Source organism: Balearica regulorum, chromosome 20 (genome assembly GCF_011004875.1).
Source record: "Balearica regulorum gibbericeps isolate bBalReg1 chromosome 20, bBalReg1.pri, whole genome shotgun sequence".
In the NCBI taxonomy this organism is placed as follows: Eukaryota; Metazoa; Chordata; class Aves; order Gruiformes; family Gruidae; genus Balearica; species Balearica regulorum.
Window position 1 is genome coordinate 2,266,461 of NC_046203.1, and position 26,808 is coordinate 2,293,268.

Here is a 26,808-nt window from a genome sequence, read left to right on the forward strand (position 1 = left end):
CAGCTATTTAAGAAGAAAAAAAAAAAGAAAAAAAAAGAAAAATCAGGATTTAGACCATTCTTGCAAATCCAGCCTCATTTCTCCAGTGCCCTGGGGAACTGCAGCGTAATCTCATTATGGGGCAGCTTTGGCTGGGATGATAGTTTTACATTGCAGACTCCGTGACCGGCTGTATTTTTATCTGCTCAGACTTTCCAGGATGCTCTACCCACTTTGATTCAGGCTTAATTACTAAAAATTGCTTTTTTTGAGAGCACGAACAAAGGTGCGGGTGCGTGTACCAGCGCGAGGAGGGCTAACCTTGCGTGTTGCTCCAAAGACCAGCCAGCAGAGGAATGCCAAACCAAGCACGGCGGGGAAAGCAGGAGAGATCCAGTTTGATGTTTGCCTTATCGGTCCTATTTTTATTGCGCTGAATGTATAAGAGCAAAATATTGATTGTGATGATAAAGAGATGAAAGTGTCAAGAAGGAATAGGCACACTAGTTACTCAGGCGATTGGAAGCCGCGTTGGTTGTATTTAACAGGCATTTGCCATTAAAAAAACGCCTGTTTTTATTTAAATAGCCTAGGGCAAATTTCTCACTAAACCAACTTTCCCACGCCAGCCCAGTGCTCTAACTCTGGTTTTTGGCAAATTTTTTCCTGAGCTGTCAAGGCAAAATATATATAAGAATGCTGGTCTCACTTAGGTTTTTTTCCAGCCCCTGGAGACATGAAAATAATTTACAGATGTGCATTACCTGTTTATATTTGTATTAAGTTTTGCTTAACGGACATAATTTTCTTAGCTTGCAGTAACAAAAATATATTCCCAGAGTTTCACTCATTTAATTTTAACTTATTAAAACTTTTAAACATGTGTGGAGGTTTTATGTTTTTAAATCACTAATCACATGGACAGTTGCCAAGGTTTCTATTAAAGCCTTTTATGAACGCTATTTTTAAAAGTACCTAAAATCCCATTATTTTTAACCCCTGAAGACCACTCAAAATAAAAAGTTTCTTTGGATTTATGTCATATTCAGCTCTTATTGCAAAAAGATTTATGCTGAACGCTGACTTTTCCCTTCCTCCCCATTTTCTGTAACTGGTGGGAGTCTCTGGGGGAGGCGTTTGGGAGAAGGAAACTCGAGGAGGTTCCCTCTGAGGACCTTGCACCAGATGCCCCCTGTACCAGGGGAAGGATGGCACCAGATGAGAGCGGGGCATCTCACAGCGACGCCCGGCTGGAGGAGTCATCCTCGTGCCGAGATGCTCGTGCCCCCATCCTGCTCGTGGGAAACCACAGAGGAGACTTTTACCTCCCCCACAGCAAAGTCTTCCCCAGTGCAGAGCCGCCCCACTGCCGCGGGGTCACGGCAGCCCCGGGGTGATGGCAATAAAGAGATGTATTTGACCTTTCGTGTTCAGGGGGCGAGGTGGCACGGCTGCACAGCCGCACGCACGGATGTGTTTGCGTTTATCCAGAGCCTCGCCCCCGGCTGCCGCGCACAGACCCTCCCCACCGCAGAGGAAAGCCAGGGCCAGGGCTCACACATGGCTTCCCACGTGCTCTTTTGGCCTCAGGCTCGTGGGTGTCCAGCACCCCGAGAGCAGCCAGCGCCAGGGAGAGCCGGTTATCCGGCAGTGCCCGCCACGGCAGTGCCAGCGCAGCAGGCAGGGCTGCCTGTCTCCACCACCTGGTCCTGCCACCGCATCCCGCCACGCTGCGTGGCAGCCGGCATCTCCACCCCTCTGTCCCCAGACAGTAAGGGCATGGTGGGGACCCCGACAGCCCCGTGTACCCAGGCACAGCCATGATGGTTTGGCGGGGCTGGGGGGGGTCCCTCCAGTTTCGGGGAGCAAGTCCCCGAGCGCAGCTAAGCTGAACGCACGGTGCTTTCTGCACGTGGAGAACAAGCCCAGGCAAAGCTCTGGCCGGTATTTCCAGGCAGGTAAAGCTGAGATGCTCCCTGCTCGCTGGGCTCCAGGGGAAGGGAAAAGGGAGAAGATGGAGAGAAAGAGAGCAGAAGTTTCCATCTCCAAGGAAGCCCGAGCGGTGGAAACCTCGGGCTGCCCTCACAGCTGCCTTGCCTCTGGCTGAGGCTGGAGATGGTGGCAAGGTCATGGTGGGGCAGAGACATCACTCAGCCGAGGTGGAGGCAGGGGCTGCATCCCGCTGCCCAGTCGCTGCCGTCCTACTCCTGTCTGCAGGGAGGATAAATTGGGGGGGGGGGCACTCCCTTCCCTGCCAAGGGTAGAAAATGAGGGTGAAGAGGCATTGCAGCCTCGCGTCCTTTGGCATCTGTTATTTGCTCATGAAACACGACGATGGCCCAGCCTTGCCCCTGCTCTGCTGCAGTGGAGAGAGGCAAGTGGCATCTCCCCGGGATGCTTTAAGGTTTCAGAGGGGGCTTGAGCTCCCAGCGGCACCGGAACCCCGAGCGGCACCGTGCTCCGCTCAGAGCCCCGACTCCCCAACCCGGACCAGGGCACTGTTTTAGAGCCCAAAGTGACGAATGCAGGAGGAGCAGAGAAGGAGAGGAGAGCGCCGGAGCGAGGTACCGCTGCAGGGCTCACTCCTTTGATCTGACGAGCAGACTCTGCCCTTCGGTTTGTTTAATTGTTTCACACTTGCTCTGGAAATAATTTACAACAGGAAGCAGCGGGATAACACCGGGCCTGGCATGGGACGAGATGAGCCCGGGGGGCTGGTGGAGAGGTGCCCTGTGATGAGAGACACAGATGACGAGGGTGTCACCTCCTTCCTATTAACCCATTGCTGACCCTTGCTCCTCTTCCTCTTTCCCAAGCTTTCAGCCGAAGGCCGGCAGCCAGCCTTGCACATCCCCACAATCGAGAGCTGTAAAAGAGCCATCCGATGGTCTCCAACGGCCACAGCTTAGAGGGGCTCAGGGAGAGACCCAGGAGCATGACGGGATTTAGGTGCACCCATCCCTGGGGTGGTTAGTACCCCAAATTCTCTGCTCCAAGCTTTTGCCACCCCCTTTGCAGGCGCCACAGCACAGTGCTGCGGTGGCAGACACTAGGCTGCCGTAGCATGACGCAGGGGACCGGTGTCGCGGTGAGTCTCGCTGAGCAGGGTTGGCCCCCACAACCCCGCGAGGAAGCATCACTCGTTAGCACCCCCACACCGGCTGTTTCCGGCAGCGGTGCTCTGTGGGTACAGTCACCGAGTAAACCCCTGCAGTCATAGCCCTCGGGTGACACCACCAAACATGAGTTTAAGTGCTTAAACCCCTCCCCGGGCTCAGGGCCTGGCTGGGTTTCAGGTGGGACATCCCCACGCTCCCACCCCACAGGCTCTGGCACAGCTCGGCGTGCCAGGCTCGACCTTGGCACAGTGACGGCTGGGGGCTGGAGCGGGGCTCTGGGGACACGGGGATGAGGGCGCGGGGACGCACAGGCAGCGCTGCACGCACAGGAAGCCTGCGCATGTCTGGGGGTTGTCGGGCTGCCTCTCAGGTTTGGCTTCCCCGCTTCTCCTAATTTATTTGTTTATTTGTTGATGCGACGCATCGGGCTGGCCAAGGCTCTGCCTGCAAGTTCATGAGTTCAGAGCACAAAACAAATAACATCCGACCCCAGCTCTGTGGGTAGCTGCCTGCACGTATGGTGAAGGCGGGTAGGAAATGGCTTGGCATACCGGCTCGCACCTGCATCGTGGTGCAGGTCAGAGGGTGAATCCCACCCCGCTCCCCGGAGCGCACCCTGTGCCCAGCTCTCCTGTGACCCCCCAGGGGATGCTCAGCCCAAGTCCTGGTGCCCCAGTGCAACCGGGCATTTACAACCGCCCCATCCCCGTGTGTCCCCATGGTTCGTGGGCTCAGGGCCCCTGCCCAGACACGCTGGGGGTCAGGCTGGGGGCCTGGGTCCTCGGGCAGTCCCTGAGCAGGTGCTGCAGCCCCCAGGGGCTGTGTCCCGGGGTGTGCAGGGGCTAGGAGGGCTGCACGGGGGGGGGGGCTGCACTGAGGTTGGTTCAGGGGGCTGCCCCAGGGCTGGGAGGGGGCTGTGCTGGGACTGGGGGGGAACTGCACCGGCATTATGCAGGGTGTAGGTGGGGGGCTGCACCAAGGCTGGGGTGGGGGGCTGAACTGGAGGTGTCTGGGGCTGCACTGGGGATGTCCAGGGGCTGCCTTGGGACTATGGGGGGGGGCTGCATGGCGGGGTCCGGTGGCTGCGTGGGAGGGCTGTGCTGGAGCTGCACTGGGGATGGGGGGGCTGCACTGCGGGGTTGGGGGGACTGCGTGGGGGGGCTGCACCGTGGGTGTCCGCGGCTGTCCAGGCGGGCTGCACCGGGGTTGTCCGGTGGCTGCATGGGGAGGGGGGCTGCACTGGGGCTGTCCGCGGGGGCTGCGCGGACCCCGCAGCCCCACTCCCCGTCCCACGCAGGGACCCTCCGTGGCGGGAAGGGGGTTCCCAGCGGCTGCCCCCCAGGCTGGGTAGGGAGGAGCGTCCCGTCCCGTCCCGTCCCGTCCCATCCCATCCCATCCCATCCCGTGCAGTGCCGTGCCGTGCCGTGCCGCGGCGTCCCGCCCCGCGCCGTCCCGCCCCCCCCGCCCTCCCGCCCGGCCCGGCCCGGCCCGCCGGGGCTGAGCAGCCGCGGGAGGCGCCGGCGCTCGGAGTCGCTGCGCTCGGCGCTGGGGCGCGGTGTGTCTGGGCTTCCCGGCGGGGCAGCGCGTACCGGTACCGGCTCGGCTCGGCCGAGGCCCCGCGGATCTATGCGGCTGTGAGCGGCGGGAGCAGAGCGGGATGGAGCGGCTCCTGGCGCCCGGCCTCCTGGTGCTCCTGCTGCCCGCCCTGACGCGAGGTGAGGGCCGCTGCGACGGGCCCCGGACCGGCCGCCCCAGCACCCGGCAGGAAGTTTGCCGAGAGCGGGGGTCGGGCGCGGCGTGTGCTCCGGTCCCGGCTGGGCACCGCGGACATCGGAGCGCGGCACCGCCGGGGCGGGGGGGGGGGTGGGGGTGGGTGGGGGGGGGTCCGGGACGCGGGGTCCCCGTGGGAACCGGGACTCGGTGCCGCGGGATGCCTGGGAACCGGGCTCAGGTCCTGCGGGGGGACCGGAGCTCGGCGCCGCCGGCGGAACCGAGGTCGGAACCGTGAGGGGAGCGGGGCTCGGCACCGCCGGGGGGGGGGCGGGGGGGGGGGGGGGGGAAGGCTGGAGCCGCGGGGGGGGCCGGGGCTCGGTGCCCCGGAGGAGGTGGCGGGAGAGCGGCGCTCGGAGCCGCCGGGAACCGAAGCTCGGTACCAGGGGATGCCGCGGGGAACTGCGCTCGCTGCCGTCGGGGGGACCGGAGCTCGGTACCGCGGCCGGCCGGAGCGGGGCGCGGCGGGGGAGCCGGAGCTCGGGACGGGCTCGGTCTGGCGGAGGGGCGCGCGGGGCGGCCGCGCTCCTGCCTGTTGTTCTGCGAGAGCTTTTGACCGTTTTGCAAATTTTTCTCGGTTTCCTGTTTCTTGAAAGTCAGCCGGGTTCCCCTTACCGCCCCCCCCCCCCCCCCAACCCCCTCCTCCCCCGCGGCGCCGGCCCCGGGGCGGGTCCGGGTGCTTCTCCGCAAAGCGCTGGGCGACCGTCGGGGCCGGGGAAAAGAGCCCTAAAAGTGGCCGGAGGTGCGGGGCGGAGCGGGGAACGGCCCGCTCCGGGGTGCCGGGGCCCTGCCGTGCTCCCGGGGACCCTGCGATGGCCCCTCTGCCCCGGGGCCGAGCGAGCAGCCTCCTCCTCCGCAGGAGTGTCCCGGGAGGATTTTGGGAAGGGAAGGCGATGGCGGTGCCTTCACCCTGCTCCGCACCGGGGTAGCCCGGGCTGAGAGCCGCGTCTGGTGCCGGGTCCCTCGGAAGAAAAGTTTGCAGAAAGTTGTGCCCGGCCGGAGTGGTCCCCAGCACCCCACTCCATCCCCCCGTGGGACACGCGGGACTGGAGACGGAGCCCCGAGCCCAGGGGGTGTCCCTGGGGTGCGTGGGACTTGGCAGCCGTCCGGGGGAGAAGTTTGGTTCTGGCGGTGGCGGCGCGAAGCTGTAGTCGCTCAATGTGAAACTGCTCTGGCTGCACACGCGTGTCGCAGAACCGGTTACCGTGAAGAGCGAGTGGGGCAGAGAAGGGGAAGAGCGAGCCGGGGTGGAAATCAGAAGCGATTCTGGTACTTTCAGTGAGTTGCTGTGGTAACTGTGCAGAATTTGGCTCTAAGGGCCAGACAATGAAACCTTTACTCATAGCAAGTTGTGACGGACGACTCATTTCGTTACTGAGTTAATGGTAACTACTGGGCCCTCGGGCAGATGGTTTTTCCCAAATGGCATTTGTCACTCAAGGGCCTGATCTGGGGTTTCTCTCTGTCACTCCTCCTGCTGGAGGAGAAGGCAGAGCCTACCGTCAAGCCCACCCCGAGTTTATTTTTAGGTGAGCCTCTCCGTGCTGGGGCCACACGTTCCCTGCCCGCCTCCGTCACCCTGCGGGTGCTGCAGCCCCCGTCTCACCAGGCTGCGCAGGGGCAGGGCGCTCCGGGGGTCCTGGCAAGCCTGTCCCTCGTCCGGGTGACGCTAGGGGATGCAGCCCACCCCCCCCAGCTGCCACCCGGGATCTGCGCTGTGGCTAACGCTCTCCTTCTGTTTGCAGGTTTACGGTGTACGCAGCTTGCCGAATCCTGCCTCAACGGGGGCAAGTGTGAAACTTTTCTCAACGGGACGGAAGTGTGCCAGTAAGTATGGAGGAGCCAGAGGATTTTCATCTCCCCCGACCAACATATTGACATGCATGTTGACTTTGCTTTGAAGGCTCTGGATTTAATAGGGCAAGATGCGTTTTCTTTCCTTGAGTGGCAAGAATAACCTGCTTGTGTAGGAGTCGCCGCGAGTTTGGCAGGATTGGGCTTTGTTCCTGGCTGGGTGGAAAAACATGGGCAAAAGGCCATGTTTTGCTGGTGTTAACCTATGCAGACTGCCCTGCTGATGGAGCAGGAGGTAGGGCCAGCCCGCGGCACTGGTTGGACCGTCGGGCAGGGAGGGAGGCTGTCTGTCTGTCTGTCTTCCAGCTAGTCCCTCCTGCCCCTGAAGCGTTGCCTTTCAGTCCCTTGCATGCTGGCAGTTTGTGGTGCGGTGTCCAGTACATCTCCAATAAACATTCAAGAGAGGTTTCATGGTGTGGGGCTGGCTGCTGGAGCTGCCCCGTTGATGTCTGCGGGTCTGCGGGGCATCGCCTGGGGCAGGCGGGGGAGCAGGGCCACCTCCTCCCGCAGCCCTGCCGGTGCCAAGCTGGGGTCCAGCCCAGCGTTCCTGGCGGGGACCTGGCACCCGGGCAGGAGCTTTCTCCAAGCCGATTGTGGGGAAACGGATGTGTAAAGCGTTGGGACTCTTTGAAGGACCAACTGACCCACCGCAGCGATGGCCGATTCACTCCAGGCTCCCAGGGAACAATAACCAAGAGAAATGAATAAGACTCCAGCTCCCTTTTTAAAACTATTCCATAAAAGAAATGTGAATGGGCAAGGCTCTGTTTTCCGGCCAGATTTCCCCTCTGCCTGTTGAACGTGGCCTGAGCTGAGAGCAGGCGGGGAGATGTTCCCACCCACCCCAAATTTCCAAATAGGAAGTCCTCGGCGGAGGAACCTGAAGGCATTTCCAATCCCAACCTGTTGAATGGCAGTTTCCCTTGACAATGCGTGTTGCTTTTTTGCAAATCCGCCTGGGTGCCGTTACTCTGCCCAGTAGCCAGGCACCTCCCGCCCCCTTCTCCAAGCTGAGCCCCCCAACCCTTTGGTGCAAATAAATCAGCAAATCAATCAGGCACATGAGCAATTTAATGGACAAAGGCTGGGTCCCTTTGTGAGCCACTAATGAATGCACGCCACTTTTTTTTGCACAGAAGCCCTTACCAACGCTTGACGCTCTAAATCTTGTTTTCTTTCATTCAAAGAGCGACAGCTGGGATTCGGTCGAAATTCGGCAGCTATTGTTAAGGGAGGCAGATTAATGCTGTGTGACTAATCATGTATGGCTTCCCAGAATGCCCAACCCTCCGCCCCCTCCCCAACCTTACACCCCTCCTTTTCCTTGTGGTCATTCTTCCCTTTTTTTCTTAAGTCTCTGCAACTCCTGATTTACATTTCATGTGCAGATGGTGATGGAATCTAATTAGATCTGATGTGTGCGAGCTCTATTTGGAGGAGAAGCCTCCAAAGTAGGCTTGGGGTGGGGTTTTTTTAAGAGAAAAAGTTAACTTTGAAGAACTTCTTCGTTGCTAGCTGTGAATAACCGCCTCTCTCTAGGCTGCAGACGCCGGGATGGCTTCGCGAGTGTGTGCGAGTTATTTTTGCAGGAAACCAAGGTGTGTGCTCGCAGTGTGTTAAAGCGCTTGTCCCGTGCAGGGTACGCTCTGTGGGCGATGGGGGCAGATATTAGATGTACTGCCAGACTGGAGGAGGTACAACTTGCCAAGGTATCTGATAGCAGCTCGCAAAATCCTGGTTTTTCACTTGTTTGAATATCTCTTTACGAGGAGTTTTGCTTCCAAGGTTCTTAAACAAAGCAGAGCCAAGAACACAGATACCAGACGCAGAAAAGCTTGGCACTGCCCTTTGGCGCCTGCGTGAAATGCACCATTTTGGCTGCTGGCCACATCTCCGCTCGGCCTGGCACTTAACAAAGTTTGGCCATAAAGCCCCATTGTGCTGCCCCCACAAATCCAATTAGAAAGTGGAGTGAAATAAATAGCGTACGAAGGAGATGCTACTCCAGCGGACAAGCGTCGCGGCGTTTGTGGCGGGAGAGAGCTAGTTGGGTTACGTGAAGACGACTCTGATAACACCGAAACCGAGTTATCATCAGCCCTGTTACGGAAAGGGAATTGCCGGTGCGAGACGAGGAGCTTTCTCTGCCTTTATTATTTTACAGCGATAGTTTGTAAAAGTCCAGGTGCCTTATCTTACCTGTACCTATGCCAGGCAGTCCGGGGCACGCAGGGCTTTAATCGAATGGAAAGGACTGAGCATTTGATCGGCTGGAGGGCTCGTGACAGAAGCGGCCTAATTAAGCCGCCTTTGGAGCTGTTTTCCATCTTGGCAGGGGTAGCCGAGTCTTTCAGTGCTGGAAGAGCCGCAGCAGAGTTTTTGTGCATCTTGCACGGACCCCAGCTGAAGGCGCGGGGTGTTTCTGTCCCATGCGTGGCACTTGCGCCAGATCTGGAGCTTTAAAAGGTCCGGTCTGCAGACGATGGCTGCTGCGGTGTTGCAGTGTGGTTTCATGGCACTGGGGAGCTGTGGCTTTCCAGAAAAGGCACTTGCCTCTGACTGAGGCATTTTCCCAGACAAAATGAAAAGGTTTTCCAAAAGGTCGTTTTGATTTCTAGTGGTAGCTCCTAATTAGACTGTTGGATAACCGTAGTTTTGACTGGCATCCCTGCAAATGAGCGGGGCTGATTTTAGATCGCTGTGCCATGTGACGTTTATTCCCAGGACCTCCCTTGCTCCGCTAGTTAAAAGCAGATGGCATGAAAGAGGGCTGAGTTTCAAACCCCGCTCCACCAGCCTTTCACCATTAAAGTCAGAGGAGCTGTGTCTGGGTTGTCATACTCTTGCCCAGAGAAACCAAACAGACGGCAAAGGAAAAGAGTAAGTTAAATTAATCACTAGGCTTGCGCTGAAAAGGGGGAAAAGTCGGTTTGCTAAAGTACTTCCTCTGTTTATGAATCAGCGCGGCGTTGTAGTTCAGCCGGGGCGATGGCTCCTGAGCTGGTGCCCGTTGCCACCACCAGCTTCCACGGGCAGCGGGCCAGAAACCTTGGAAGAAACATTCAGAGGGGGACTGTAATGACAAGAGATGATTATTTTAGCTCAAAACTTTCATGAGACAACCAGGAAGACAGAGGAGTGATCTGAGCTCTGCAGTTCAAGTTATTCAACTGCTCGGTCATTGTTATCTCATTGTAAAGGGCGGAAGTTTCCTTCTGGTTTGGTTTTTCTCATGTGCTTTAACCTAACGTTATTTCCATGAAATAATAACAAAGAAAAAAAAATGCAGTCTCCGTGCTGGAGAGGAAGAGGGTGGAGTGTTGAACAATCAACCAGAGGAAGCTCTTAAAGAAGTAGAGGAGTGGTGATTCAGCCATGTTGAGAACTCGATGGCTCTTTCGAGTCTGATCTCATTCTCGGAAAGAACAAGGTGGAAATGGGTAAGAGGGTAGATTAAAAATACAAAAGCATCACCTGTTGTGGATTCCAGTGGAAGAGAAACTTAGCTGAGAAACCCAGCTGGTGAGGTCACTGGGACAGCAGCGGGATTTTTTAGCTCTGTTTCTAGAAAAATCTCTGTTTACATCTCTCCTCTCTGCAAGGCATCTTGATGGTTATCGCTTCTCTCAGGTGGTCCCACTGACTTCTGCTAACTTACCTTGGGATTTTATTGGTTGGGCTGAGGTTTTTTTGCTTGATTTTTCTCACGGCTTGGTACTGGTGGTGGCCAGAGGGTTGTGTTGCATTTGGACAGGGGCCAGCATGGGTCACACTCAGGAAGAAATACTTCGGTAGGTCCCTCAGCGGTACTGGTGACACAGAGATGAGCAGGAGAGGCAGGGTGAAGCCCGCTGAGGTAAATTTGATCGGGGCTCCCCAGGATGCCGCGGGGATGAGGTGTTTGCAGTGGCCATCACCACCCGAGGTCAGAGGGGCTGTTCCCCGCCGGGTACGTGCAGCTGTTAAATGTGTGATGCGGTGCACGGGGCTCTGCTCCATGTGCAGCTTCTGTAGGTCACTCACTTTGTCATATAGGGTGTGTTTTATTCCACCAAAATTTCTTCCATCTCAACCACCTGACTTGCGGTTGTCTTACTTGCTGGAAGCCACGATACATCCATTTGTTCCATGCCCTGGTCTCACCTCCAAGGCTGTTGCAGTTTATTGTATGTAGCGTGAGGGAGACACGTATAAGTCATTGCAAGACCAGGCTATTCACCAATTAAGGGCTTGGATAACATAATCAGGAGGCAGTTAGCAAGTTTTAAAATAACATTGTTTGGAAATTAACCTGCTCTTTCCAGGCCGGGAGGTGTGGTGACCCTCGTTTTGCTCGTGTTGGTAGGTGTCCCAAATGGTAACGGTGTGTGTACATGAGTGGAATGTGAAATTTATAGAGCATCAGTGTGTTTAACGAGGAAGTAGCCTCGGGGTGCAGTTACCAAGAGCTGGTAAGCTCTGGATCTGGATGGAGACTTCTCAGTGGTTAACGTGTTGCCAAACTCCAGGTGAAGGTTTTGGACCGTGTATTGGGGCTGCGGAGTAGAAGAGCCTCTGGGATACAAGTTAAACCCCCTGGGAAAGCAAGACCTGCAGTGGGGTCTCGGTTGAGTCCGAGGGGCCAAAAAGGTGGTCAGGGCCTGTCTGTCTTCACTGCAGGTGCGTGGCTTTGTGTCCGTCTGGCTCCTGCTGCCACCCAGGATGGGGCAGCACCACAGGCCACTTGGGCTGCTTGCTCACCGCTCCCCAGGCCAGTCCTGGGCTGATCTCCTGGCCCTTCGCTTTGGGGACCAGGGTTAGAAAGACCGTCAGGCCAGAGGGGTGAAGGTTTGGGGTGATTCCAGATGCTTTCCAAATGGTCTCTTCATCTCATTGCATGCCCTTGGTATGCAGCACCGAGCCCCAGCTCCTGGAAGGGGCTGTGCCAAAATCCTGCAGGTCCCTGACGTTGCCCTGCTGCATAGTGCCCTCATGAGCCTGGATTTGCTGCGGGGAAGAGGCATCCCAGCTTCCCCAGTCCATCCATCTATGGAAGGGCTCCATCCTGCAGTGCCGGGCTCCTTGGGGTTGGCCTCGACATGTATCGGCAGTGGTGGGTCAGTGTTACCACCATCCAAGGACTGCCAGCCATGGACATTGTGTTGGGTGCTCACCAGCCCAGGATTGTGCTTGCGCTTTGGTCTGGGGTAAAACTGCAGCTACTCGCATCGGCCAGAGATCTGGAAAGAGCAGTAGAAGTGCTTTTCTGGTGTTGAGGGGGGCATTGCAGTTTTGCTTCTTGGGTATCTGAGCTTGGAGGCATCCCGGAGCAGGAGCAGATGTGAGGGTCAGGCTTTGGCACCGCTGGCGTCAGCAGCGTCTGATCAGGGTTGCTGAGGAAGCCCTGGTTGGACTTAATAGCACAGTTCTCTTTGCACATCTATCGCGTGTGATGTTGGGAAGTCTTTGCAGCACTCCGCTAGGTCTTGGTGACATCGGACCATGGCAGCTCTCATCTGCCTGCTTGAAGAGTCCCAGGACAGCTAGAGATGCCCACCTGGGGACACCCAGTCTTTACTTTGACTTTTGAGTCTTGCTGGTAGAGCAGCTTGGTGCAGCTTCCAGCTGGCCATCTGGCCGAGGTGTGATGGTGGCCGTTAAGACTTGCGTGCCCTTGTCTGGACTCTGCCTTCCTCAGTGCATGGCAGTGCCTGGACCCATTGCAGCGCCTCCGTCTACAGTTCTAGCGCATGTCTGGCAGATCGGGTCACCTCGTATCACCTCCCTGCGCTGGTGAGTGCCCCGTGGGCAGGGGTCTGTGGTACGGGTTAGTGTCAGAGTCTCCGCATAAATCAAGTGAGGTGTGCTTGGTGCCTTGGTTTCTCTCCATGTGCTGCTGCTTATCTGAACATCAAAACCTGTCTTGGTGCGAGATGGAGCAGCACAACCTGCCAGGTGCATCCCGGCTGGTGGAGGTGGATTAGGCGATGGAGGTGCCTGTTGGTAAATGCGGCGCTCGGTGTAAGAGATGCAGGACCAGGACCACGACCAGGACCATGCGCAGGGTTGAGGGGGGAGCCCTGCCCCGGGATGGAACAGCATCCTGCCCACCGCCCCACGTGCAGTGGGGTTTGCGCCCTGCTCGCGGCCGGTGATGTCCCACGTCTGTGTCTGCAAAGGGCGGTTGGGAGCACGTGAGCGATGTGCGCGCTGGGTGCGCTTCCCTCGCACAGCAGTAATTAATGTCTACTTCAAGCTTTCACCCGTCACATCCTCCCCTTCCCCCATGGCAGTCTGGAGTTAATATTGGAAAAGTCGGTTAAACAGTTAATGTTTAGGCCCTGGTTAGTAGGCTCTTGCACATTTCCAGCAAAGGGAGCGGAGTTGCATTTTAATGGGAAACTTTCACGCTCAGTCAAGTTGCAAAAATTTATTTGCGCAGAAGTCATTTTCTTTTAACAAGTTTTCACCCTAATTCTCTTCCCCAAAATCTGAATTTAATGGTATTTATATGGGAAATGGATTTATTAAGTTTTAATGATGCTGTAACATTGCCCTTATTTAATAGAAGGGGCACGCTGCAGGCAAGCAGCCATGTGGTGGTGGGCTGGGAGGGCTGGGTGCCGGGAGCAGCACCGATGGGCTGGGGAGCCCGTTGCTTTGGGCTTGATCTAAAGTCAGTGTAGCCGAGAGCAGCGGTGCCAGGCTTTGCTTGGACCTCCAGGGCTGTGCAGGATCAGTCCCGGGCTGTCGCAAGGGCTGGGGCTGCAGGGCTGAGCCTTGCCTTCTGCTGCCGATTCCTCCTCATCCTCCGCTGCAGTTCTTGGTGCAGTGTGACGCTACCTGTGTCCACCACGACTGTCACCAAGGGGAGCAACCGAGCTTTGTCAACTGCTCTGTCCCATGTAACCGTGCCGAGAGAGCCGGAATCAGTGGGGCGATGGGGGACCCCAAGGACCTTACACTCCCCACCAGCGTCACTGCCTGGGGGGCTGCGTGTTTCTGAGCATGCAGTGGTTTATTTTAAGATGGAAGTTATCTGCTTTTGATGAGCAGCCGTGGAGGAGAGCATGTCCTCAGTGCTCCTGACCCACCTGTGCGTCCTTGCGCAGGGGGATCAGAGAAGGACCCTCCCAAAGGTGCTCACGGACGGTTAACCCATCAAATAGCTCCTCTCGGGGCAGGTGGAGGAATGTGGCTGTCGACAGCGGGATGCGCAGTGCCGCCGGCTCCCGCCTTCGCGCCCGCTGCCCGTCGGCGGCCAGAGCCCCGCACGCCAGCTTCGGGGCAGGCTGGGAGAGTGACCCCGCGGGGGAGCCACCCGGGAGGAGGGGGGGGCCTCTCCCCAGCCCCTATTAAAATGTTAGACACAGACCTCCAAGTCAAAAGGCAGGGCGACAGACGGCCCTTTCACAGGGCCTGCTGCTCCCCACAAAAGGGGGGTTTCCAGGGGAGGGGGGCAGGAATGCGAGCTGCGGCCGGAGGGCAGAGCCGCTGCCATTGTCCCCGCTGCCTCGGCGAGGGCGTCATGTTGACACAGGGATTTCTGCCGGCAAAAGGTGTCGGAGGCAGAGTCTTCCCTCCCTCTGTCGACGTTTCCTTGGTTAAACTTGGCAGCAACAGAAATCCCGGGATACGCATCCCCGGAGCAGATACCCGTCCACTCGGAGGTGCTTTACGTCCCTCAGGCCGTGCTTTCCAAGGGGGCGAGGTTTTTGTTGCTAATAACTATTTCTGAGAGCTTTGCTTGCAAAGAGAAACCAGCAGCTTCATGGCTGTGAGGTTGGGGGGAGCTGGATCCATCGCTGTCCAGCCGTTCCCCTCTTTGCCTGCTCACCATCTCACAGATTGCTTTGGCTTTCGGTGGGGTTTGCGCCGCAGGGGCACCCGTGTGCTCTGCAAAACCCCCCTCTCCTCCTGTTTATAAATATAGGAGCTAAATATAGCTTGTTTAAACTCTTGGTGGCTGTTCAGATCCTAATCTCAGGTTTTATGTTCAGGATTAGAAGAGTGGGATGGTGGGGTCACACATGTCCCGGGTGGGAGTTTTCCATATTTGGCTCTCGGGCAGCGCGGTGTTTAGCCGAAACTTGATTTGAGGAGGAAAAGGGGGGGAAAAAAAAAAAAAAAGTTCATCATCGCTTAGTGAGATGGTGACACCAGCACTGCGTGCGTGCCAGAGCTCCCAGGACCAAGGCAGCATGAAACCGCCCTGCGCAGGCAGCATGTGTGGGCAGCGCTGTGTCCAGAGCGGGTAAAAAAGGCCGTTTACCCCGAAAGCGATGGGGAAGGGAGGGTGGCCTCGGGTGCCAGCGGTGCTGGGCTGGCACGTGGCCCGGGGAGGTGGAAATTCCTCATCTCCCCCAAATTCCAATTTTTCCTTATTCTGGCTTAAAGAATAAAACATTTTTAAAGGGAAAATGTTCACAAATGAAAAATCAAAACAGGGAGCAGTTGCAGCGGGTGTTCTCGAATGCCACAGCTGCTGGGCGGCACCGCCGAGGAAAAGACGAGCCAGGTAACTTCATGGTGCCTAATGGCACACCGGTCACCAGGGTGGCACTCGCCTGGGGACCTGCCCCGGGGTGGGCGGGCGGGCGGTGGGACCGTTTGCCAGCCTTAGCCCAGGTTGTGTTCCCCGGGGATGGGCGGCTGGAAGCACAGCCCATCGTGGCCGTCCCGTCAGTGGGCTCCTCCGAGAGAAGGAGCGGGGACTGGGATGAGCGGGGAGAGCAGGGCTCAGCACAGGGCAGCCCGCTCCCACAAACAATGGGGCTGTGCGGATTTACACCGGCAGAGGATATAAAAAAACATCAACTGGGGGAGAAAAAAAAATATTTAATAGCAGCCATTGTTGAGGGTGGGAATGAGGCGAGTTTTGTCTTGGTCTCTTCCTTCGACATCTTTCATGTTTATTGTGAATGAAGCTCCATTGAAAGGCAGCTCCTTCCCAGGTAGCCGGTTACCACCCGGTGAATAGCCTGGCCACTTTGCTTAGTAATGGGATTATATTGTTTTTCATTACAATGGGAACTTTGATTCCCAAACTGTCCTGACTAATGTCTGCTTAAGAAACAAAGCCTTTTTTTTTTTTTTTTTTTTTTTCCCCCTCTCCGCTCTGTGCTGGTAGGAGGAACAGGGCTCTAGCACAATTTTCCCCACTCCCGTCCATGAGTATATCCAGCTTTGGGAATTCCTTTAGTTTCTCTCCAGATGAAAGTCTGGGTCTTAAAATCTCAATTAGATGGCTTGGGCTAGGTCAAAAATGAAATGGAACAAAAAAAAAAACACATCAAAGACTTCGGATTGCAGTTTGCTTTTTTTAATTAAACAAGACTGGAGATCTGCTCTTGCTTTATTAACCTGATGTCACTCGAAGTAACCTGCTGCTTTGCCAACCACCCTCCCTGTGTGAAACTCTGGTTTTTTCCCAGGCTGGTGTCCCAGAGTGTTTAATAAAGCAGGACCTGGATGGGACTTCATAAAAACCACCGGTTTGGTCTAGCACAGGTTTTTTGGTGCTGGGAGCCGCGTCACGGCTGCCGGAGGTGTTTGTGGGGCCGTGCCGGCGCCGGGGAAGCACGGCAGGGCCGGCGGGAGCTGTGGGGTGCGTTGCCCGGTCGGGGTGCCCCACGTGGGCCAGGGGGAGCTGAGCAGCTCTGCTTTCTCTGCCTTGGCTCTCCTGGAGCCTTGGCGAAGCCTTTGGGTTTTTAACGGATGCGTGTGCCAGAAACCACAGAGCGAAGCTGCAGGTGAGGCACGGTGAGCCCAAACAGCTCAAACAGCCCCCACCAGCCCCTGGCTGCCAGGGCGGGAGGGAGCATCCACGGCCCCACGTGCCCCAGGGAGGTCAAGGCAGCGTCCAGCAGCATTCCTCGTCTCCCTGCACCCATCTTCTGCTGGCTCCAGGGGTGCCGTGCCACCCCAAGCAGGGTGGTGATGCCAGGGCAGGAGCTGAGCAGGAGATGGGACCAGAGTGCAGGGTGCTGAGCTCCGCTTTCCCAGCGGGACCATTTTCCAGGCCTGTCTGCCTTCCCCTGGCTCCGCAGTGTTTTCCCACGCTCGGCGGGGTGTTTCCGAGGTGGGCTGACACCCAACTGCAGTTGTACACACCTGCAGTCCTCAGTGATGCTCCGTGCGGGAGCACAGGAGGGGCTCATGGGGAGGCGATGGAATAAGATGGAATGGGAAGATGGAGTAAGAAGCAGATCTCTCAGTGACACAGAGACAAATCCCTGAGTGCTGGCCCTTTCTCTGGTCGGAGCGGAGCTGAGGGAGATCGGGGTCCCCCAGGCTGGCACTGAGCAAACGTGTCTTGGGGGGAAGGGTGTAACTTCAGGAGAAAGCTGGGGTGTTACTTCCAGGCTGTGCCAGGCAGGAAGCCGCCGGCACAACTGGAAAAGTGACTCTTGTGCATGGACGCCTGACGGAAAGCAAGCTTAACGCCCAGGGTCTACAGCTGCTGGGGCTGCGCAGGGAAAGGTGTGAAAGCAGGTGGTTGCGGTTCCCATCCGTAAGCCCAAGGGGGACGGTGGGGTAGGGTCGTGTCACCGCTCTGCGGCTGGGAGCAGCATGCGGTGGTCCTGCGTGCAGCTAAGGGAGACTCTTGCTGGTTATTTCTCCTTCCCTCAGCTGTTGCCAGCAAACACGTGAAATCCGAGTGTCCTGCTCGCGTTTGGCCGCTTCCTTTGCTCTGCAGGGTCCGGACGATGCTGGCACAGGTGTCCGCTCGGTTGCGCAGCGCTGTTGCTGGTGCAGAGGGCTCTGCGGTTGTGACGGTCCCTCAGCGGGGACCCTCTGCACCATACAAGGTCACGGTCGTGGTTTCTGAACCACCTCTGTGCTGGGATGGCTCTGCCGGAGACTTCGGGGCGCAGGGAGGGCAGCTCGTCTGGGATGGCTGCTCCAGGCCACGGGTACCGCGGGTCAGAGAGCAGCGTCCCCCACAGCCCAGCCTGGGGACGGGTGTTTGGGTGGGGGCTGCTCCCCCCGGCGGGGAAGATCCCGCACCCAGCGCCTGGGTTCGCTGCTGCCCCAGAGGCAGCGGGGACTCTCCTGGCCCCATTAGCCTCAAGTACCCCCAAAATGGGGCTTGAGTAAAGACCTGAGCCTCCCCTCCTCAGCTTTCCCACGGTGCTCGTATCTTGGGGAAAACAACCGCGGCCGTTTATGCTTCCAGCAGATGAGGGTGAGGAAGAGGTTATGTGATAACAGCGCAGATAAGAGGCAGCCTGGTCGCGGGGCCAGCGGCCGGGATGGGGCTCCCCGCCAGCCCCCGGTCCCCTCCCGCAGCGTGGGGCTGCCCCCCGGACATGCCCCCCCATGGGGTAGGGATGGGGGACAGCGCCTGCGTGTCTGGTGGCCGTGCTCCAGCTTACACCAGGTTTTCATTTTGCTTGTGGGTTTACTTTGTGTGTTTTAAGCCCGAGGTGGGTTTTACCTCCAGCCCTGCCACAGTCTCAGCCCTTGGGAGGACGCGCTGTGGCTGGGCAGGAGAGCGGTGGGTGGTGTGAGTGCGGCCGTTCTCAGCTGCGGGGCGATGCAGGCTGAGCCTCTGCCGAGCGCCCCGCATCCAGGGCATCCCCCATGCACCCAGCACCTCTGAAACACCCCCCAGCCTGCGCTTGCGCAGGGCTGACACATCCCGAATTTGAACAAAGCCCCTGTGCCGCCATGCAGGAGCTGTGCCGGGGTGGGGTGGGCTGCGGGAGCACCTGGGTGTCATCTGTGCCGGCCGTGGCAGATGGCAGCTTAGCGCCGAAAGGAAAACAGCAAAACTCTTGAATTAGTCTTGGGTCAGAGGTCACAGAAACATCTGCCTCGGGATGCTTTCAGTGCCCGCATTGCTGCGGAGGGACAAAACCTGTTGCTGGTGGGTTGGGGGGAAAAGCTTCGTGCGCTGTGAGAGGGAAGGGAGCGAATAAAGGGCCGGCGGCACGCACGGAGCACCCAGTGTGTGGGGGCCGGGAGAGGCACCCCAGGTCTGCCGGTGCCGCTCACAGGGCGGGGGGGTGCTGGCAGCCGTGGCGCCCAGGTGAGCACGTGCCATGCAGAGCTGGGGCGGCGGCGTGGCGACAGGCAGCGGAGCTTGTTGGCGCTCTTGATATTTCTGCAGCTCATTCATGCTTTTGATTATATGGTCTGCCGAGCTTTTCTGGAGCCCTGCTGAAATAACTGCAGCGTTGGGCTGTTGTTTGTAACTCGTTAAGGATGTGCAGCAGACACAACAAATGCACGTGCCCACGCTGAGCAGATCCAGATTTGGCCTGGGCTCGGTGCTGGGAGCAGGGTGGGAATTTGGGGCCGCTGTTCCCGTTCCCAAGCCATCCCCTGAGACTGGCTGTCTGACCTTGGACAAGGCCTTCTCCATCACCCTTCACATCACCCGTGAATCGTGCCGGAGATTTATGGGTCGGGAGCGCGGGGCGTTATTCATTGCGCCTGCCCCCCTCGCAGCAGTTTGAGCTCCAAGCGCTTGCTCGGGGCCGACGTTGAGGGGGAAGATGCGCCGCAGCCCGCTATCGTGGGAATCCAGCCCCCCAGCCTCTGCCTGATCCCCTGAAACAAAAAGCCACCAAGATGAACGGGAGCCCCAGATGCTCCGGGGGTGTAAATCAGCGTGTTCGCACCTGCAAGGAGCACACGCAGCATCCCCGTCCGCAGGGATGGGGACCAGCTGCTGCATCGCCGTCCTCTGTCCTGCCCGGTGCTTCGGTGATGGCCCCGGTCCTTTGGTTAAGTCACGTGGAAAATATTCTAGAAGTGAAGAGTTGTGAGACTGTCCGCCCTGACTGGCTCCTTGTGCCGGCACAGTGCTGGGAGGGGGAGCATTGTGCATTGGAGCGTGGCTCGGCCGTCACCGAGGTCGGGATGCTCTCACCTTCCATCACCATCTAAAACAGCAGAGTGGGTCGCGGCTGGAGCATTTCATGCCTTTTCAGTGGGTTAATGAGTCAACGGAAACATTTCTCAGCTGCATGCTCAGGGGACGGAGAAACGCCAGTATTTTTAGCCGTTCCTGCCTGGGTCGGGAACGGGGCGTGCGTCACGCGTGGGGCTGGGAGCATGGCCACGCTGGCCTCTCCGGGGATTTCATGGAGGCTCCTCAGGACCCCGAGCAGCTCGGCTGCCTTTCGCTGCCTCGAAGGTGGTTTCTAATGGCCCTTCTGAGCTGTTTTGATCTGAGCAACCGCCCTGTCCTCTGCCAACACATATATCTATAATTAAAGCATAGCTTTAATGTCTCTTCTGCTCATTGCCATAAGCTGCTTGGGGTTTGGTTTGGGTAGCCCTTGCTTGGGAAATGCCAAAGGAAAAACCACAGGGTGATCTTCACCTGGCTGAGCCCGAGGGGACATCACATCTTCCACGTCTGCTCACCTGGGATCCCTGACGCCACCACCCACTGGTATGTTTTTTACAGAAAATAAAGCTTAGTTCCCTGGGCTGAACTTGAAGAGAGGTTTTTCGCCCCTGGAGAAGTAGGTGGACGCATGATGAGGTTGCAGCACGGCTGGGAGCTGAACCTGGCTCTGCTGAATCCAGCCTTTCCAGACCTGGGAGTGCTGAAAAATAACTACGTCTTGGGCTGGCCCTATTTTTCACCTGGTTTTTGATGTCTTTGATCGAAGCCTTTGCATACGAGACTTGTCTCCAGGCTTTCCTCTGCAGGCAGGACTCTCTGAAGCCACTGCAGTCGTTGGGCTTTTAAACGCAGCTCCAGAGTCTGCGGCTGTGAGTGAGCTCTGCGACCTGTGCAGGGAGGAAACAGCGAAATTCATCCCATGGCTTTGGTCCGCAGCAGCGCTCTTCCCTGCCTCGTCTCAGACTTGCTGTTGCAAACGCGGGCAGGAATAGCATTGTTTCTGTACAGCAGTGTCTACGGATGATGCAGGAGTGGTGTCGAAGCCACCAGGTGCAGGGCTGCCCGTGGGCATGACCTGGGTGCTGCCATGTGCAAGCAGAGGAGCGTCCGGTGTCCTTGTTTCGTGCTTGTGCTGAGCAGCAATATCACTATTGCGATAGTGACGTCTCTGCCATCAGAGACCTTTTGCTCTGAAACCTTGAAAAGGAACTGAAATGACTTGGAAACCGTGGAAGGAGTTTGAGAGGGCTCCCCGAGCCAGGAGCTGGTGCCATGTGTGCAATGGGTATGCGAGGGCTGTCCCCGTCCCTGCTGCGTTGTGGTTGTGATTTGGGAATTGCCAAGCATCCACAGTGGGTCTGTGCTGCACAGCACCGCTCTGCGCGATGCAAACTCCTCCCTGCGTTACAGTAGCGACAACCGGATTTTAAGGGTGCCTGCGTTGTATTGCTTTTTTTCTGAAGAGTTGCTTCACCAGCGCTTCGCCCCCCTTGCAGGGAGGGGGAATGCGATGCACGAGCGTACCCCAGTCCCGCCTGCCCACGTGTGCCCATTGCTCAGCTCAGCCCTTTCTGGCCGGGGCAGACCCGTGCCGAACCCTTCCCTGGCGTCTGCCGCACCCTGCTCGCTTCTTGAGCTGATTGCGTCCATAAACCAGCTCTTAAAACAAACAAATAGAAAGCCATTAAAAAAAAAATAAAAATCTGCAAGCTCCATGAAATCTGAGGGATTTCCTCAAGCAAAAGCCTGGAAAGCACCGGGCAGCCCAGCCGGGCACAGGACAGCCCCCAGCCCGGGCACTGCCAGCGTCCCCAAACCCCCCGTGCCTTCAGGCAGGGGCTCCCCTTGCCCCCCAGGGGAGTTCCCCCAATCGCTAATTAACCTCCTGGCTAATAACCGTACCCGGGCTCGGGTTGGGCTCTACCCTGGCTTCCCATCCGTGAGCTCAAACCACCGCTCGCCTGCACTGAAATTGGAAACGGTCCGAAAACTAATTGGGTGGGAGGGCTTTCGGCTCCGCGCCCCTCGCCTCATTGAAGCCCCGCGGTGCAGGAACCCCGATCCCAGCCATCGCCCCGCCGGCCGCCCGGCTCAGCCCGGGATGCAGAGCATCGCCTCCCCATCCCGGCTGCCCATGGCGGCACCACCGTGAGCCAAAGCCCACGCTGCGGCAGTTCCTGCGTGTTCGGCCGTTCCCGTGCTGCACCCGGGGCTCTTTGTCCAGCATCGATTTTTTTTTTTTTGTTACTCCCTTTTTTTTTTTTTTTTCCGCCTTTTTCTCCCATTGGAGAATCTTGTGACGCTTCCCTGTCCACCAGCCGCCGCGAGAACCCGGAGGATTGTTTTAAGAAAAAAAGTGTGTGTGGTGTGGGGAGGCGGGGGAGAGCGGTGCTTTTAACAGATGACTGCACACTTGAGCGGTTTGCCAGCGGCGTGCCTGCGCCGGCCGCCCGGCCCCGCACAATGGCCCCTCTCAGGCGGCCGCGGCCCCAGCCCTCGCATTCCCCCGCGCAGGGCCGCAGCGCAGCCACCCAGAAGCGCCGTCGCCCCGCAGCCGAGGCGCCCCGGGCTTGGAGCCGCCGGCGAGCCGGGCATCGGCCGCGGGCGCCGGCAGCTGCTCTGCCTCATTAGGATGCACACCTGCTCCCCGCCGCCCTTTGTGTGCCGAGCAGATGCCCTGATTTATTATTATACACATTTTCTTTTTCATTTGGCCTGGATAATGCCGTCTCATTAACTCAAAATGTCTCCGAATCCTGACAAATTCTCACACAATCCCCAACAATGAAATGAGAATTGGGTTTAAAAAAAAAAAAATAAAAAAAAAAAAAAAGTAGGGAAGAGGAGAGGGGGAGTGGGGCCGAAACGTGGTGCTGCCGCCGGCACGGCGCGGCAAAGCGCGGTAGCTCCGGGTTGGGGCCAGCTGAGGGTGGGGGTTTGCTGGCTGTGCTTCACCAGAGGAGCCCCGCGTTCTGGTTTTGGGGTTTGCAGGCTGGTGGGGTTTGCAGGTGGGTGCTCTGATAGCAGCCGGCAGCCCAGCACGAGCTGAGCGTGGCGTGCCCTGCTCTGCTGAGGTGGCATTGCCATCGCAGCGTGGGACGGCAGCGTGCCGGCGTTGTCTTGCTCCTCCCATGCCCTACTCGCAACGGCTTCTCAGTGCAGCCAAGCCAGGGCAGAAAATCCCCTTTGGAAGTGATGTAACGTGAGCAGAGCTGGTTGGGGACAAAACGCGCGGCATCTCGTGTTGCAGGCGTGATACAAGAGATGTCGTGCGGGAGGGTTTGCGCTGGGAAGGTGCTGAAGGATGTCGTCCCCGTGATCTTCTTTGATGTCAGGTGCCCTCGGTCTCTCTGTACACATCTTTGCTCCCTCCTCCCTTTCCTGGGGGGCAGCTCCCCCCTCTGCAGGGTCCTTTTCGGCCCTGCATCCCACCCAGCATCACCGGGATGGCCAGCAGGATTCGCCCTTGCGGCATGTCCCCGACATCTGCCCTGGTCCTGCAGCAGGCAGTTGCTTCAGCCCTTTTGGCCAACGGTGACAGATGGTTGAGCCGGTGGCCGCGTCGGGGGGCTTTTTCTCAGGGCCCCCACACAGAGGGACGTGGCAGCCGGGGCCACTCGTCCCTCCTTGCGCAGGGTTTGTCCTGGCTGTGAGGAGCAGGACCGTGTCCCGCCTGTTACCAGTCGACGCTGAGCCTGTGTTTGATCACGTTTGAGCGATCTCTGAGGATGGAGGGAGGATAAGAACCACCCTGGTGGAGCAGGGACTCCTGTGCAGGCAGGGACAGGCAGGGGCACAGGGTTGTCCCCGTGCTGCTTGGCTCCACGGGCCACTGCAGGGTTTCCTCTCCCTTGGGGTCTGTAGGTGCTTGGGGTTGGGTGTGGGTATGGGGGTGCCCCTCCTGGCTCCACCGCGTCCCTCCTTGTGCCTTGGTTTCCTCTTCAGCGAGGGGGGGGGGCAAAAACCCCACGTTGTGATGAGAAGCAGGACGTCAGCGCTGGAGGCTGCGGTTTTGCAAGTCGATGCAGGCCTCTTGATGGGGGACGCCTTTGTTCCTGGCGTCTCTTTCATCTTCCTCTTCTCAGCCCAGAGCGGCCAGGGCAGAGCCCTGCAATTGCCCAACCCGATGTGCTGGGATGCGGTGCGGGGTCGGGCTCGGGGAGACGTTCCCGGAGCCGGTCCCTGGGGTGGTCGGGTGCCCCCAGCCCCTCGGGGCTGATCCCGCTGACGGCGTTTCTCGCCCCTGCCAGGTGTAGCAGTGCCTACGTGGGCGAGCGGTGCCAGCTGCCCAACCCCTGCCTGAGCTCCCCCTGCAAGAACGCCGGCACCTGCAGCCCGGTGGTACGCGGCAGCACCGTGGACTACACCTGCGCCTGCCGCCTGGGCTTCACCGACGAGCTCTGCCTGACGCCCCGCGACAACGTCTGCCTCAGCAACCCCTGCCGCAACGGCGGTACCTGCGACCTGCTGACGCTCAGCGAGTACAAGTGCCGCTGCCCGCCGGGGTGGTCAGGTGAGGGGGTGCCACCGTGGGGCACGGGGATGCGGTGACCCAGGTCGGGGGGGTTGAGGGGCACCCTGTGCCGGGGGAGGATTGCTCCTGGAAAACCCCCGTGGGTGGAGGAGGACGCTGATTCCAGCTTGCTGCAGTGCTGGGGGAAAGGAGGGGGGTCTGCACACCTGAGCAGGGGCTTGGGAGGGTCCCTGGCTGGGTGAGCTGCAAGCCTCCTGCACAGGTGAGGGTTTTACAGGGGCAGAGGTGCGGGGAATTAATTGCACCCCCTGAGAACACAGTCCCAGCTCTGCGCCCCAGCACAAAGATCGTTCCTGCCAAATGCCTGAGCTGCAGTTTACATCCTCCTCCTCCTCCCTCCCTGCCATCCCCAGGCAAAACCTGCCAGCAGGCCGACCCCTGCGCCTCCAACCCCTGCGCCAACGGGGGCCAGTGCGTCCCCTTCGAAGCCCACTACATCTGCCGGTGCACCGCCGGCTTCCACGGGGCCAACTGCAAGCAGGACGTGAACGAGTGCAACATCTCGCCGCCCGTCTGCAAGAACGGCGGGAGCTGCACCAACGAGGTGGGCACCTACCAGTGCTCCTGCAAGCCGGCGTACACCGGGCAGAACTGCGAGCACCTCTACGTGCCCTGCAACCCCTCGCCCTGCCAGAACGGGGGGACGTGCCGCCAGATCGGAGACACCACCTACGACTGCACGTGTCTGCCAGGTAGGGGCTGCCTCTGGGGTGGGGGAGGACGGGGACCAGGACCCTCTTGCAGCCCCTTTGTCCCGCTTAAGCAAGTAGTGCCCGATCTTGCCTCGAGTTATGGCTCAGGGAGGAGCAAAACCCAGGGGCTCGCTGCGCCGTGTGCGTTTGGGAAGATGTTGAGCAGCAGTGCCCGAAGAGGAGAGGTCATCTGGGGGCTTTTTATACTTGGTGATTCACCAAAACAGCTCTTCCAAAACAACTGTTTGAACAGAGGCCCCTGTGCGGATGCTCATATTCCAGAATAAGAGTGCCTTTTTCCGCTTTAGCTTAATCCACTTCCAGAATGGAATAATTAGCCCGGAATAGCTATTTTGGAAAGTTTCCGAGTGCTAAGGGAGCTGGGGAAGGGAGACCCTCTCCGTGCTCACTGCTGCTCCCTCCAAGCGCTGGAGCAGCCCGGCTGAATTACAGCCCCTGAAATGAAGGGCTCTTGCGGGGGGGCCCACAGGGGCTCTGTCCCTGGAGCCCAGCACCCTGCATGGGAGCTCAGCACCCTGCACACCAGGGGAAAGAAAAGCAGCTGTGAAAGGGCCCCCTGACCCCTGCGAGCCCTTTCGCTTCTGCCCTCGGGCAGCACGGTCTGCAGCGCAGTCGGGGCAGGGAGCGGAAGGAGCTGAGCGCAGCCCCACGCTCCTCCTGGCCCCGCGCCGGCTGGAGAAATGAAATAGCTGAGTTTCCTGCCGGCGGCCGGCCGGCGCAGCCCAGAGCCCCGCTGCCACGCGATGCAGCCCCACGCTCAGACCAGGCTGTGTTTGCCGGGGAGCGAGTGCCGTTTCTTGCCCGAGCCAGCCCTGCCAGCCGGCTGCGGCAGACGCAGAGGGGACGCGTCTGCCCTGTCCCTTGGAAGGAAGCTGTGAGCAATGCTAAGCTGCCAGACAAGTCTCTTGTGGGATTGCTTTGATCTCCTCTGGTCACCCGCAGCCCTGCAGGAGCTGGGGCAGGACGAGGGGTAGACGGCTTCTCCGCTCTGCACCCCGGGTGGTGCTTGGCATTACTGGGGGGAGCTCTGGCCTTCTTCTGCCATAGTTCCTGTCCCACCGCCGCTGGGGACATGGCATCGGGGTGGGGATGGGGTCTTCTAACCGGCACAGACATACCTGTATCCTGCCGGCAGCCCGGCCCGGTGCTGAGGAAAGATGTGCAATCCCTGCAGGGCAGCATGGGGGGGTCTCATCTTGATCTCTGACACAGGCTCATAGGTTCAGTCCCCTTCCCAAAGCTTTTGGCCACAATAACTCAGGAGGCTCATTAACCATCTAAAATATGCAAGGCCCTGCAGGATCTCCTGCTTTCCCTCCACACCTGCTCACCCAGGCTGGAACAAAGCTCCTGTCCTTAGGGGCAGCGAGGCATTGGGGCTGACCAGGTGAGCGGTGCTAGGGAAGGAAGCTTTTCCTTCTGGGATGAGCCGGTGCAGCCAGGAGCTCCTGGGGCGATGCTCTGCGGGAGCAGCTCCACGCCCCGGCCCGGCAAAGCGGCATTGCCACAGGGACAGGCAGGTGGAGGGAGCAGGAGGAGCGGTGCTGGCCCTGCCCTGCCCTGCCGTTCCGCTGACGAGGCACTTTCCCCGGAGCAGCCCAACCGTCGGGCATGTCCCGGTGAGGTGCGGCCCTGGGGGAGCATCCCTGCTGCGGGGGGATCGGCACTTCCACACCCAGCTGCGGCTTCGTGGGCTGTTTCCAGATTTGCATGCTGCACGAGCTGGTTCGCCTCCTGCGGGGTGGCACAGCATGGCTCCTGCTCCGGGGGGACGGGGGGGTTCCCTTGGCACCTCTGCCATCCGGCGTGGCTCGCTGCAGGAGCTGCATCAGCTTCGGGTGGAGGCAGGAGGGACCGGGGGCTGTCTCTCATGATAAGAGAGTGATTGATACGCTGGTATGCAGCGCAGCAGACCTGAAACAATGTCCCCTTTTCATTCCTGGAGAGGCCTGGCCGTACCGAGTTTCTTCAAGTTAAACTAATCTCGGCTGTTTT

At 58.7% G+C, this 26,808-nt stretch overlaps 1 protein-coding gene across 2 annotated transcripts in view; it reads left to right on the forward strand.

Annotated features, from left to right (window-relative positions):
* The first annotated feature begins 4,599 nt into the window (after positions 1–4,599).
* Positions 4,600–26,808, forward strand: part of NOTCH1 (notch receptor 1) — a 42,492-nt gene continuing 20,283 nt past the window's right edge. The window contains exons 1-4 of one of the 2 annotated variants that reach the window (XM_075771969.1): positions 4,600–4,813; positions 6,614–6,695; positions 23,817–24,079; positions 24,454–24,792. In XM_075771969.1, the coding sequence (XP_075628084.1) occupies positions 4,756–4,813; positions 6,614–6,695; positions 23,817–24,079; positions 24,454–24,792 (742 nt within the window). In that variant the 5' untranslated portion in view covers positions 4,600–4,755. The remainder of the gene's footprint in view (positions 4,814–6,613; positions 6,696–23,816; positions 24,080–24,453; positions 24,793–26,808) is intronic. The other variant, XM_075771968.1, reaches the window with a different exon arrangement.